The sequence below is a fragment of the Brachycentrus maculatus genome, unplaced genomic scaffold (genome assembly GCF_059751285.1).
Source record: "Brachycentrus maculatus isolate JH-2025_06_01 unplaced genomic scaffold, ASM5975128v1 h1tg000138l, whole genome shotgun sequence".
Lineage (NCBI taxonomy): Eukaryota > Metazoa > Arthropoda > Insecta > Trichoptera > Brachycentridae > Brachycentrus > Brachycentrus maculatus.
In genome coordinates this window covers 1823342-1837120 of record NW_028280891.1, presented here as the reverse complement: position 1 = coordinate 1837120, position 13779 = coordinate 1823342, and the positions used below count along the sequence as shown (strand labels likewise).

Genomic DNA, 13779 nt, shown 5'->3' with positions numbered 1-13779 from the left:
AACATAACTGCTTTTTATGTTCATAAATTCAATAGTTTACTTTTATGAAGAACCTATCATATTTTCGATGATTATGCAATTTTTTGAGAATAATCGAATTAAAACAAATCAATTAAGGTACACTAACTTAAAGTTAAGTTTCATAAAAATCTTCTTTTTTATTATTACATATTATTTTTCAATCAAACACAACTTTCGCAATTTCTAAATTCTACCTAACCAAGACAAATTTATTATGTCGCAAAAATATTTAACTCATGGGTTTATTCATATGGCCCGAATTGTACATATTTCCGTTTAGTTCCCTTTTCCGAATCCCCTAAATTCTCATTCCGCTAATTTTAATTTGTGCGTGAAATCGTCTACCTACATTATACGAGTGTTGGGAATGCAATACTGTGTGCTCTGGCCATTACTGCTTCTATAATTAACCATCAAGTAAAATACCCTTTGCACCATTGGACGCAGATAGAGGTCAGAGAATGCCTACATACAATTTAGCAGGTAGTTATCGCGTTTCGTTACTAATTTATTACTTACGAGGTTTCGCGTTTGATAGACTGCGATGGGATTAACTCGAAAAGCACTTTTGAAGAAACAAAAAAAGCGTGAATTTCTCAATTACGTAATATTTGCACCCGAAGGGCGAGAAATTGAACGAAGAAGAAGTTTCTGTTGGGCAACATTTCGAGAACTCCGCTGCCGAACAAGAAGACAACTCGACACTGAACACGCGCCTTCTACAGTGCATACTTCCTGCACTGGCATATGGAGCGCAGACGTGGACTCGAACAGCAAAGTACATCAAAACTGGCTGCTACACATAGAACCGTGGTACCAGCGATGTTAGGTATCTCCTCGAGAAACCGACTATCCAATGAGTGGATAAGGCAAATACCGAGGTTCCTGCTATCACACAAACCATCGCTAGTTTAGGTGACGCTCATGGCCAAGGCTGGGTCCACACGTTTCCCGAAGTATATAGAAGCGCGAGAGTGGTATGGTTAGATTCAATCCAATGCAGTGTCCTTTGAAAACATCAACGCTTTATTAGATGCGAAAGGGGGAATGGGTAAGAGAAACATGTACCGTTGTACAATAAAATATAAAATCATGAAATGTGTACTATCGCTTCATGAATCATGTTTTTTTTTCAATTTTGATTATGTTTGTTGCGTACTTTTCGTATATTTTTGGTTTCAATTTAATTCCAGATAAAAATATTGAAAAGCTACCAAGCTAAGAGTTGCAAGTTTAGACAAGTCAAGAAGGAATCGAGAAGTTCATTGCAGAGTATGAAGCAAAGATTATTAGGTGCAAAAATAATGTAAAAACACCGAGGCTCCCAAACTTTACTTATTTAATCTGGATCGTTTTTTTTTATTAATGGAAGGTATTGGAAGTTATTAACCCATTGGTAACCAAAATCCGGTATATCGGTTTTCGGTACTATAGCAAGAAATGCCGGATCTGACGTTATGATTTATAAAAGTATCAGTTACATTTTGGAAAGTATGTTAGAGATTCCTTTAGGGTTGTGCGAATTTTTTCTATAATTTTTTTTTTCTTGAATAAGTTATACATTTTCAATATTAGTTGTAATTTAACAAAAATCGAAGTTATAAAAATACTTAAAGAGAACCGAGAAAAACAAAGCACATTCAACCAATTTTGTTTCCGCGAAAGGCAAGTTGTGTAAAGCTAAGATATTATTTTAAAAATAAATTACGTTCAAGGTTTATAAACAACATGCAATAAATTAATAAAAATATTATACATATATTGCAAAACTCGCACCCCTACACTATTTCTTTCAACACTGAATATCTATAAAAATAATATATATAAAAAGAGGTGGACATTGAGCCACCAGCATTTACTTGTCAGTCGATTTTTATAACGCCGTGAACATTTTTGGCATAGTAACTCCAAAAGTCCTGGTACCAAAGGGTTAATTTGCAGTAAAAACATAAATTTCTTCCGAAGTGTGAATGTGTGCTGGCAAAATGCATTATTCCGGATATGTATTCATATGTGTTATTTTTTTAAGCGGCGGACGTATCCTTCATAAATGAATTATTGTGGTTTGTTAAACGAAGTAAATGCAACGATATCAATTTCAAGTAATAAATGTAACCCTGAAGAGGGCAATAGGTTGTTGCCGAAACTAGTTGGTTAATAAAAATGTGAGTGGATCAGAACACAAATTATTTTTATTTCTCGAAATAATAAATCAATATGATCCACAAAGTTAATGCTTTTAATATTCAAAACAAGATATCAATTTCACTTATTTTTTCGCCTAAGTTAGCCTAGTCTAACAACGTATTTAAGTATGTTTAGCAAAAAATAACAATTTATTAAAAAAATCAAGCTTCAAGAGTTGGATTAGCAGCTTCTTTGTAATTCTAACTTAAACATCATAGCGGTGTCTATCATTTGATTTCCGATCACCTTGTCTTTGTAAAGGTATCGACGAACAAGATAATTCTTCGTCAATTCATTGATTCATTGCAGTCCCCTATACGTCACCGTTTAGAGATTATATAAGTATATAATATATACATATGTAGAACCGGTTTAAAACGTTTTCAACTTGTTTCCAACTAAAAATAAATTTTTAAACCCACTTTTCGGGTAACTAAGGGCATATTCTTTCCTTTGAAATAAATTTCAATTTTGTACAAAAATGTCATATTTCGTATATGTTTACATAACCGTACTCCGACAAACAAGCTCATCATGTAATTTCATTGGTTGTCGCTGACTTGGTAGTAGTAAAAAAACAATGCATTTCTGGTCACTGTCGTGTGTGAACAATTGATCTTGAATTTTTGCTTTGTAAAATACAATACAAAATTAAATAAATTATAAATAAGAACTCCGGCAAGCGATACCGTGCTGGTGGTACTGCCCTATGCACCATGGGGTGTGGATAAGAGTTAAAAGAAAAAATATTTAATATAAAATATAACATTCGAAAATAAAGTAGACTTAAAACCTATTATATTATTGAAAATGGAAAGCGAGTTAAAATTTAAATGAGTGTTTTTTTGTTGTTGTTAAAGTATAAAATAAATTTCGTTCCACAAGTTTGGGAGCTTTTGATCGAAAGGGAAGGTTGTTCCAGTGATTCCTTTATAAATTTTATTTTAGGTGATTCATTTGTATACGTCACTATATGCGTCTCGTTTCAATAACGGGCAAAGAAAAGAGTGAGAATAGTTTGGTCAAGTGTTTTTTTTATCGAGTGCACCGGTGCTAGAACCGCTCCCAGCGCCCCTAGCGGGCGGAAAGGATTTATCCGGAAAAGTCCGAAATGATCCGAAAGGATCTTGTGGGATTGGCATTGTCGTAATGTCTATTCCTGTTATTTCTGTTAGTTTGTCTTATAATTAAATAAATTCGGTGTTTCGGGCGAAAAATATTTTTAGTCGCATGATCCGCGATAACAGCAGTGTGTAGTGTAGATAGTTCGTTGTGAAATGTGACAGCGCTCCACCACGCGAGATGCCTCTGCCGTTTCCGGGCGATCATTAGGCAATTTGGAACTAAATGCTAAATTGCTCGCTATTTTATGATGAATCAAAGAATGCGTGTACTTTCTGACAAATCACGAGAGTTACTCGGATAAACCATTCATCGTGAGTATGAATTCGCTATCGGTGTATATATATAGCCTAACCTTCTTGACTGCGGTGAAATGTCAGGGGGGTCCGAATCTCGTTATTCTTTCGCAGATTGCAATAGATATCTCGAGTCGAGACTAAGTTGCTATAATCGGCAGGTGTAGAGGTGGTTCGTCAGAATACGAGCTGAGGAGTGCGTGGTGTGTTGCAGGTAGTGACTATGGACGAGGGCTTGCTGAACGATCTACTGGAGTGCTCCGTGTGCCTGGAGCGGCTCGACACCTCGTCCCGAGTGCTGCCGTGTCAGCACACATTCTGCATCAAGTGTCTCAAGGTATGTTCAAAATACAGCTAAATATTCCATATATTATACATAATTAAGGGAACATGCACGATATAAATAGTCAGTTCATCTGCTATGAGGTGGGAACAAATAAAGTTCCGTAATTTTTATGTGTCTTAGATGATAAACTACAATGGCTTCATGAAGATGTTTTATTAACAAGTTAGCAGATGCTAGAGAATTGAAAATTATTCCAATAACCATAATATTTTATGGTCTTCAGTGAGTGAAAGAGTAGGGAAGGAAGGAATGGAAAATACAACTCAATACCCTGACCGATTGTATTTTTTTTGTTTCCGATAAATTGCAAGGATATGCCTAACTTATTGCGGAAGAATAAATTTGAAGCATAGTGCACTTATATCTAATAATGAAAATTAGATACACACTGACTAAGTCGGCTTGACTCTTACACCCAAAAAAATGTTTTTTTTTGTACTTGTATTCTTGATGTGTTATTCACTTAGACAAAAGTTTAATTATAAAAATATATCCTTTACCAAAATAAAATATAAGCGAGGTAAAGTAACAAAGCAATTATTTATTTCTGTTGCTTTTTTATTTTAATTAGATTATGATGCAAAAAATGAGCTCGTTACGATTGAAAGAAAATTTATTTTCTTCATGGATAATACACGAGGCTGTTTGCAAAAAGGAGCCAGTTCACAAATTAGAAAAATAAATGAGATTAGTTTAGGCAACATAAAAAAGGAACGCTTTTTAAATTAAAATGAAAAACATGATAAAATAAATCACATACTTATTATAAAATATATCTGTACCCCGCTCTTCCGCACAATTATAGAGTTAATTCTGATCAGTAAAATCGCCTACTTTTAAAATTACATATGATGTTGCATTAATAAACATTATTATTAAAAACGAATCTTGACACCAAACTAGACAAGGTGATTCATACATTTTGTTATTTCTGTTAATACTATGAATGAATCATAATTCTCACCTTTTCCATCGTATATTCCTTGTAAATATTCATTATTTGCAGAAAAGTCTAAAAATTATATAAAAGGCAGACTTGAATAAAAATGAAATGTTTTGTCAGTCCATAGATAAGTTTTTTCTGACACTTCGTACATATTACTTTATGACATTTTGTTTATTACAATAGGTACCTACCCAACCACAACATGCAACGGCAATCTTACCCATTACCTCTAGTCGACCCAACGAAAAGAAAAGTCCTATAACTTTTTGGCAACCGTATTTTGTTCTTCTGAGAGACTATTTTTTCAAGTTTACATTAATTTTTATTTTGTGCCAAAGAATAATAAATATCCGAAAATGCATACAATTTCTTCTGCAAGTGGTGGAAATTGTTAATGAATCTACTCTAGATTAAAAAATATTTTATTTTCCTGGAATATCGGTTTGGTTTTATGAACTTTTTTAAGTGTTTAGAAACTCGAGCATATTTAAAAAAATTGAATTGATGTTTCGTTGCAGGAGATATTACAATCCCACAAAGAGTTACGATGCCCCGAGTGTCGGGTCCTGGTGGAGGTTCGTCTGGAGGAGCTGCCGCCCAATGTGCTGCTCATGCGCATCCTGGAGGGCATGCGCTCCCGTCCCAACCAGCTGCCGCAGCACTCCGCCCCGCTGCTGCGTCCGCATCAGCCCGTCCCGCACCACCACCCCGCCCCGCACCAGACCCCCTCGCACCAGACCCCCTCGCACCAGACCCCCTCGCACCAGACCCCGTCGCACTTGACCCCTTCGCATCAGATCCTCTCGCACCAGCTCCCGTTACACCAGAACACCCCGCAACAGACTCCCTCGCATCAGAGCGCCCCGCATCAGAACCCTTTGCACCAAACTCCGTCACACCAAAACTCCCCGCACCAGAACCCGTCTCCCCAGAACCCTTCCCACCCGGCCCCGTCGCAGCAGAACGTCTCGCAGCAGGCTCCCCCGCCCATCGCGCACCCGCTCCAAGTGGCCGGAGTGCCCCACGCGCGTGCAATATACGAATTCAATTCCAAGCATCCGGAGTGAGTTAATCTGAATTCGAGTTACATTAATTCCATAAAATATTTCCCTATTTGGATTAAAATTACAACAATATTGTTTAAATTTTTTTGGAAGCATCATAACCACAAGTAAAAATGCCATTGTTTTTCTATTTTGTTTTATGTGTTGATAAAAGTGATTAGAAGGCAAAGCGGAAGGTAAACAGGAAGAAGACGTATGTCCTAGCTTACAAAACTTGAGAGAGCGGTTCTACTGCAGCACTAAGTCACAGCTGCGGATAAAGTAAAAATTGCCACGATGATTGCCAACCTTCAGCCTAAAACGGCGCAATAAGAAGAAGGGATTGTTGGCTGTAACTTTATCATCGAAGAAGACAATTTATTGAACTGCAATTAATATTGAGCATATCAGCATTACATATTGTGACAGTTCAATCAATATTGAATGTACACATTAGATAAGAATTTATCATATCTTTGAATTGTATGTTTATAAAACGATAAAAAAAACTATCACCTATAAAATGAGCTAGATGGAAGGTATTGTAATTGGAAATAATAAATTAGTGCAAAATAACACGCTTCATCACGACATCATCAGACTGGTCTCAGAAATGATGTAGAAATGACGCAGAAACCCGATTACTAATCAAATAAAATAAATGTGAAAAAAGCTAAATACTTATTGTTTTATTATGATAAATGATTTAGACCGTGCAAACATTTTTAGAAATGTGCATAATAATCCAGAAAATCTCGTAACACCATCCCATTTCATTTTCTTTAACATTGTGTCTGTCTCTTCTAGGGATCTCTCCTTCAAAAAAGGAGATCTCATCTTATTGCTGAGTCGTATTGATGCCTACTGGTACTTTGGAGAGTGCGCCTCCAAGCAAGGAGTATTTCCTATTTCATTTACTAAGGTATTTATATATTGCGATCAAACTTTACCACTAACACCATATTTACACACTCTGGTTTCTGACCGATGCTATGTATAGATTGAAAAGATAAATGTACTTTGAATAAATAGTTTGTCCCATCTTACTACAGGTGGTGGTGCCATTGCCTTTCAACGGCAGTCCGCAGTGCAAAGGTTTGTACGACTTCCACATGGCGCCACCTGATGAAGAAGGTTGTTTGGCTTTCCAAAAAGGTAAAAATAACTTTTGTTTCGCATTATCATTTGGATTGTTTTATTCATCGAGTTTTTGATTTTCGGGTATTTGTTTCATGGTCTAAAAATCGAGCTGCGAGTTTGAAAATTTGTTAAGATACAGTTGGCATTTTGCAATTTAATTAAATACCAAGATTTCCGATTGTCAATCTGTCAAAATGTAGAGGAATTTTAATTTCCTTAAATATAATTGTATTAAAGAGTGGGTTGTTAATATGTGCACTAATCTCCATATTCGTGTCTGATCAAATTGGAAAATTTTTATACCGATACGGTGTTTTCTCTCGGAGTTAGAAATCAATAGTTGAGAATGATTAAACTATATTTACTATGGATATATGACACATGGAAGAGTAGAAACCGAGTGTTTGTATTATACTTATGTTTGCAGGAGCCATTATTAGTGTGATTCGACGTGTGGACGAAAACTGGGCGGAGGGACGGCTACAGGAGCGGATCGGCATCTTCCCCATCGCCTTCGTGGAGATGAACGCTCCGGCGCGCACCCTCATGAAGCTGGCCGGCAAGTGAGTACTGCGCGGGCTGGCGTTCCGAGTGACGGGCAGCGCTACTTCTGCATGTAACGCCTTCTGTTCTCTGTCCGCAGCTCCCCCGTGCAGTGCGCCCCACACGCCGCCGCCGCCACGACCACCACCACCGCCGCCACCGCCGCCACCACCGCCACCACCGCCACCACCACCACGCCCACCACCACCACCGAGCCGACCACCAACCACAGAACTGAGCAGGTATGCTTCCACTAATACACAAACAAGTACAGGTAGACAAACCCGAGCACTTGGCTAGCACATTTGGCTACTGTTTGTGTGGTCCTGGGTTTGATTCTTGGCAGGGCAGCTGTGTATTATAATTTTTTGTAATGTTTAAAACTTTGGACTGGTGTCGGAATCGTAAAATTGAATGACGTTCGTGGATCTTGGCTCATATTTGGCTAGTAAAACAGTTGGGTCATGTTTGATTTAATTTTGAATTTGTAGATCCACAGTTTGTACCGGCACCACATGTCTCGGTCGGCCCCGGCGGCGCCGAGCGCGGCCCCGTGCCCGGCCCCCTCGGACACCTCGTCCAGCACCACGCCGGCCACGTCCCCCTCCAGCACGTCCCCGTCGGCCACCTCCTCCTCCACCAGCAGCGCGCCCGACAGCCCCGCGTCGCCCGCGCTGCAGCCGCACCCGCACCCCGCCGTGCCGCACTCGGGCAGCGGCTACACGCTCATGTCCGCGTGCCAGGCGCCCACATCCGCGCCCGCCAAGGAGAAGAGACACAGCCTCACCACACAGGGGGTCATCCTAAATACCGCACTCTACAGGTGAGCGACATACGCTTCTCACACAACTAAATATCTGGATGGTTGTTTCGGTGGTAGCTTCTTCTTAAAGCGGCATATACCCCATGAAGCCTGTACTCATTCATGTTCAAGAGTCATGTCCAGTCTCTGGATGTTAGAGATTGCCGTACCGATGAGTTTCTGCTCTGTTTGGATAATTGCATCTCGTCAATGCTACCCCTTTCTTCTACTTTTAGCATTGCAATTTCGTAGTTTTGTACTGAAGCCTTTGAAGCTCGGTGCATTGATATCATCGCTGGAAGCGGGGAAGAGTCACGGAACTATCATCTCTGGACTTCTCACCCTTTTTAGCTAGCACTACTGCAGATGCAACGAGTGATTTTGTGTATTTCATTAGTCATTAAGTGAAAGCATGTTGGATAGGTTGTCTGCGGAGATTAGCCGTCCGGCTGCGGGGGCCGAGGAAGGCAGCGGGGGTGCGGGCAGCAGGCGGGAGAGAGACAAGCGGCGTGCGAGGAGCGCGGAGCGCCCCTTGCCGGCCGCGTATGTGGCGCTCTACCCTTACAAGCCGCAGAAGGCTGACGAACTGGAGCTGCGCAAAGGAGGTACTGACTGATTAAACGACTATAAGACGAAGATCCGTTCTGGCCGTGCTGGAAATAGTTCTTTTAGAAGCTGTTTTACTACAATACAAGTATGTAGTAAAAACCAGTTCTCTGTCAACAGAATCTACAGAAGAATGAGAATATTGCTCTTAAACATTCCAAAGGTTTTTGGCGCTTAGACGACACAATAAAATGGATTGAAAAATAGTAATAGTGTGACTTGTGACAAAATATCATTCTATGAAAAAGTATATGTAAATCGGTGACTATTAAAAGGAAAGCAATTTTAAACAATCGGTGGTTCTTACGACAGGTATAACCACCGGCAGGTTAGTCCTGTATATTCCAATATAATTTTCCATCATTCACAATCCTTCTAGTTGTAGAAATGTTGTCGGGAAGAAGATATTTGGACTCCAAATGGACTTTTTCTACCATAAGAGAGCAGGTAAGGTTGTGTGGAAGCAGTCTGAATTGTTTCCGTATTTTGCAGGTCTGTACATGGTGCTGGAGCGCTGCCAGGACGGCTGGTACAAGGGGTGCTCCAACCGAAGCAACAAGTGCGGCGTGTTCCCGGGCAACTACGTGGCGCCCGCGCGGCAGCCGGCGCCCTCGCACGCCGGGCATGCGGCCTGCGCCGCACCCGCCGCGCGCCAGCCCGCGCCCGGCCCCTCGCACCCGCACCCCGCGCCGCCCGACCTGCCCCCGCGCGCCGCCAGCCCCACCCCAGGTACCCGGGCATTGCGTGCCGACAGTTTACCAGGGACAATAAATATTTGATTTAATTTTTATTGTGTATTTACTGTTTTGTTGCCAATTTTGTGTGACAGAATTTTAGCGATGATTGTAAAAAGCAAAAACATTAGAAAACATTAGTCTTTCTTCAGAAATTAACATTCAAATTTTTTTATTTGTAAGTACAGTTTTGTTTAAAATAATTGATGTTGTATGGTAAATTGCAGAATCTTCAGCGCCCTCCGTCCCCGGCACCCCCCGGACAGCCCCCGCCGCGGCCACCAAGTCTGCCGAAAAGGTATTACTACCAGATAAGCCACCAAAAGAAGCAGTAAACATATTTAATGGCACCTCTTGAATTTCTGTGCTTTTATTTTTAGATTTAGATTATCACTATTAACTACTGTCTCTCGTTAATGTGAGTTGTATAACTAATATAGTCGTACACCTTGCTGTAGGTGCATAGATGATTATTTCAAGTTTTATTTGGTAAACATCACTAATCAGGTATTCGGGTGACTGCGCTAATATGTAGTGGTATTAACCGAGTACATAAAACTTTAATTAATATTAAAAATTGATACATATTAATACAAACAAGGTGACTGGCAATTTGATTGATGAGAAAATAATGGAATTGGACTTTTCTGTGGCGTAGAGTTAAAAGGTGAATACGTTACTACCATACTGGGTTAATCCAGTCAATTTTGGCTAACCTATTTTTGATGAAAAAAGTGACTTATATTTGGACTATTTTTATTATTCTAAGTTTTATAATCTATGCCTAACTTGTGAGTGGATTTACTCTTTGTTTAAAGTTGCTTTAATTTCATGTAAATCATGAGTGAAAATTCTAGGCAAAATCACTCATTAGAGGCATGAGTTTATACATTTCATTGATTCTATGTTAGCGGTGAAGTTAATTAGTTGTAAGATTTGACATAGATTGATGTGTGTGTTGTTGCGCAGTCCCGGGAGAAGGACAAGGAGAGAGAGAGGGAGAGGGAGAGGGGGCGCGGGGACAAGGCCCCCTCCACCATGAGCCTCATGAAGCGCCTGGCCGCCATGAAGCGCAGCAAGAGCCCGCCGCCCGCCCCCGCCGGGGCCGACAACCCCTCCTTCCAGGACACGCCCCCGCACCCCGTGCACGTCAGGTGAGTGCCCCACGCCTGCCTGATGCGTGTGTGTGTGTGCATGCGCGTGTGGCCAACCATGCTCGTGTATGGCCGACTTTCTAGCACTGGGTATTTTTGTTGACCATCATCTTGTGACAGTAGATCAAGTTTCTTAGTATTTTTCAGTAAAAATTTTCAATATTTATTTTGTTTTTTTTTTAATATTTTTTCTTTTCAATATAAAATTGAAAAAAATAATCATATTTCTAATTAATTTTTATAAATAATTATAGAGTAATTTTGAAAAAAAAAACAAGATACAGATAACAAGATGTATTTTTAATAACAAGAAGTTTAAAAAAAATATAAAATTAGATTGTCAAAGGGACCAGAATTGAGTAATATTTTAAAAATGATAGTAAAAAAAAAAAACATGGGCTGTATTTACATGCTTTTAGCATATCTAAGGAGAATAGAGTCACAATGATTATATTTTTTTAAGACTGAATATTCACCACACCAATCAAATAAGAAAAATGTCCCTATCTCTTTCAGGAAAAAATAAGATTCTTTTTCGCGCTTAGTTGTTTCAGTCTAATGTGTCTGTTTGAATTTATGTTCGCCTCGCATTTGTATTATTTTTTAAAAGGCTTGTTTTCTGTCGCAATTTTACTTTCACAGTGAATAACTACTGGAAATGCTAATTCTGACTCAACTAACGAAGATAACGTATGCCTTGTTTTGTATATTCCCATGAACTAATAGAACGGAGTAACCTTACCGGCCCTAATGCAAGAACCGTTGTTTGTTTGATCACTTATATTTGCACGGTGCCATGTGTTTGTGTTGCGTTGTGGTTGCGGTGAGTGTGACGAGCGTGTGTGCATGTGCGCAGGTCGGGTTCCTGCCCCAGCCAGCTGCTGCAGGAGGCGGGGGGCCCGCTGGGGGGCACGCTGGGGCCCGGGGGCCGCGGGGGGCGCGCGCCGGGCCCCGGGCGCCACACGCTGGGCGCCGGCCCGCGCGCGCGCCCTCGCCCCAGCATCGCAGCGCTCACTATGGTGGACAGGTAACGCACGCCAATTACCCGCCTATGTGCCATACATACTAACGTACACGCATCTTGGAAGAAATCTTTTTACAATTATTATCAATTCGCACTGATTTCACATTCATTTTTTATTTTTGTACTAAGGCTGAAATGTATTCGGCAAATGATTTTGGTTTTAAGTTAACAAAAAAATCCTAATTAAGAAAAAATCTTTTTAAGAAATTATTGTTTAGATAGTAGTCAATAAGCCTATGCAAAACTGTCTGTTCTTGATGCATTGTTAATGTGGGCCGTCTGTCTTTTGTATCTCGGTAATGCGAGCTGTTTGTCTTTGGGTAGACGACGACGGTACATTGGTAATGTGGATGTCTGTCCGGCAGGGGTGGGTCGGTGGTGTGGGCGCGCAGCGCCGCGCCCGGGACGCACCGCAAGTCGCAGTCGCTGGACGCGGGGCGCGAGCGCTTCCGCTGCGTGGTGCCCTACCCGCCCAACTCGGAGTACGAGCTGGAGCTGCGCGTGGACGACGTGGTGCTCGTGCACCGCAAGTGGGGCGACGGCTGGTACAAGGGCACGCTGCAGCGCACCGGCCGCACCGGCCTCTTCCCCGCCTCCTTCGTGGAGGCCGCCAACTAGCCATGTTCCCACATAACCGGACAACTTTCAACAGTGGCCAATTACTAGATGCCCCAAGGGCCAGTCCATGTTGGCGCGGCTGACCTTGTATAGCGTAGCATATCACAGTCGGCAACAGCTACTATTGATATATTAGTAAATTCAACCCCAAGTGTTTTATTGCTCACTGAAACAAATTATAAATCTTATACTCTATTTTTCCTAATATGTACATACAAATTTAGAAATCATTGTTAAAGGTGTCTCATTCATAAAATTGGCGATATAAAAAATAAATTATAAACGAGAGTGATATTGAGATAAAGATTATATTGAATACTATAGGAATATTATTTATTGAACATGTTTGTCAATTTTAGCCAAGTTTCTAATAATTGTTTATATAAATATTTTCAATTTACAATAATGTGTCCTTTTTATGCTGCCGTATTCTCAAATATGGTTATACGATAATGCTAATCATTTCTGCAATATGAATCGTATTTAATGATTACTTCGCTTCAGTTTTGGTCGACCTCAAATTATATATAATGTTCTTATTCTATGAGAAATTTTAATAAGTCAAAATGTTAATGGGACTCTTAATTGCGAATAATTAAAAAAATATGCCGCATTAAAAAGATACCTAAATATTTTACAATAGAAAATATAATACGAGTATTGTTGGACAAAAATGAAATTCAGGACTTCTTGGTCCAAGTTAGGTTAGCTGTCAAGTCTGCCATTGATTTGTGTGGAGATGAAAGTAACCTCATTATGTAGAGCAATCTCTCATTTCAATAAACACACTCGCACTCCAATGAGTGCGATTATACTACGATGGCTGATTATTTATCATACTTCATAAGGACTATAGAAGCTAATTGATTTCGTGTTGGTACTGATTTTCATGCATCTCTTAAGTACTTTATATCGAGTACTAAAACAAAAATAATAAATGTATCGGCTAATAATCTGATTTCAAATAAGATGTGACCAAATAAATAAAAATGCGTATTACTTTTCTATTAATCCCATAAGTGAATTCCATAGTATAATATATATTTTTATTCTGACCATATACTAAAGAAAATTGTCTTCTATGTTTTTTTATATATTTTTTTAAAACAAATATAATTGCCTCGATTACATTAGAATGTATTAAATTTAAGCTCATACTCCGATCGACCTTGAACTATCCCTAACTATAACTAACTA

The 13779-nt window shown here is 39.8% G+C and overlaps 1 protein-coding gene across 2 annotated transcripts; it reads left to right on the top strand.

Annotated features, from left to right (window-relative positions):
- The first annotated feature begins 3232 nt into the window (after positions 1-3232).
- LOC148309179 (E3 ubiquitin-protein ligase SH3RF1-like) lies at positions 3233-12858 on the top strand. 2 transcript variants are annotated; one of them, XM_088260551.1, is made up of 14 exons: positions 3233-3644; positions 3841-3963; positions 5437-5981; positions 6769-6883; positions 7014-7116; positions 7529-7664; positions 7745-7886; positions 8136-8467; positions 8870-9051; positions 9545-9781; positions 10014-10084; positions 10756-10940; positions 11797-11967; positions 12330-12716. In XM_088260551.1, the coding sequence occupies exons 2-14, from the start codon at positions 3850-3852 to the stop codon at positions 12580-12582; spliced, it is 2586 nt and encodes an 861-aa protein (XP_088116677.1). In that variant the 5' UTR covers positions 3233-3644; positions 3841-3849; the 3' UTR covers positions 12583-12716. The 2 variants fall into 2 exon arrangements, with proteins under 2 accessions (XP_088116677.1, XP_088116678.1); XM_088260552.1 differs by lacking the exon at positions 11797-11967 and having other exon boundaries at positions 12330-12858.
- The last annotated feature ends 921 nt before the right edge of the window (positions 12859-13779 follow it).

Bases quoted from the DNA above. Each gene is read 5' to 3' on its own strand.
- LOC148309179 (XM_088260551.1), top strand. From the start codon at position 3,850: ATGGACGAGGGCTTGCTGAACGATCTACTGGAGTGCTCCGTGTGCCTG. The intron at 7,117-7,528 runs GTAAAAATAACT...TTATGTTTGCAG, and splicing joins TTGTTTGGCTTTCCAAAAAG to GAGCCATTATTAGTGTGATT. The intron at 8,468-8,869 runs GTGAGCGACATA...CATGTTGGATAG, and splicing joins CTAAATACCGCACTCTACAG to GTTGTCTGCGGAGATTAGCC.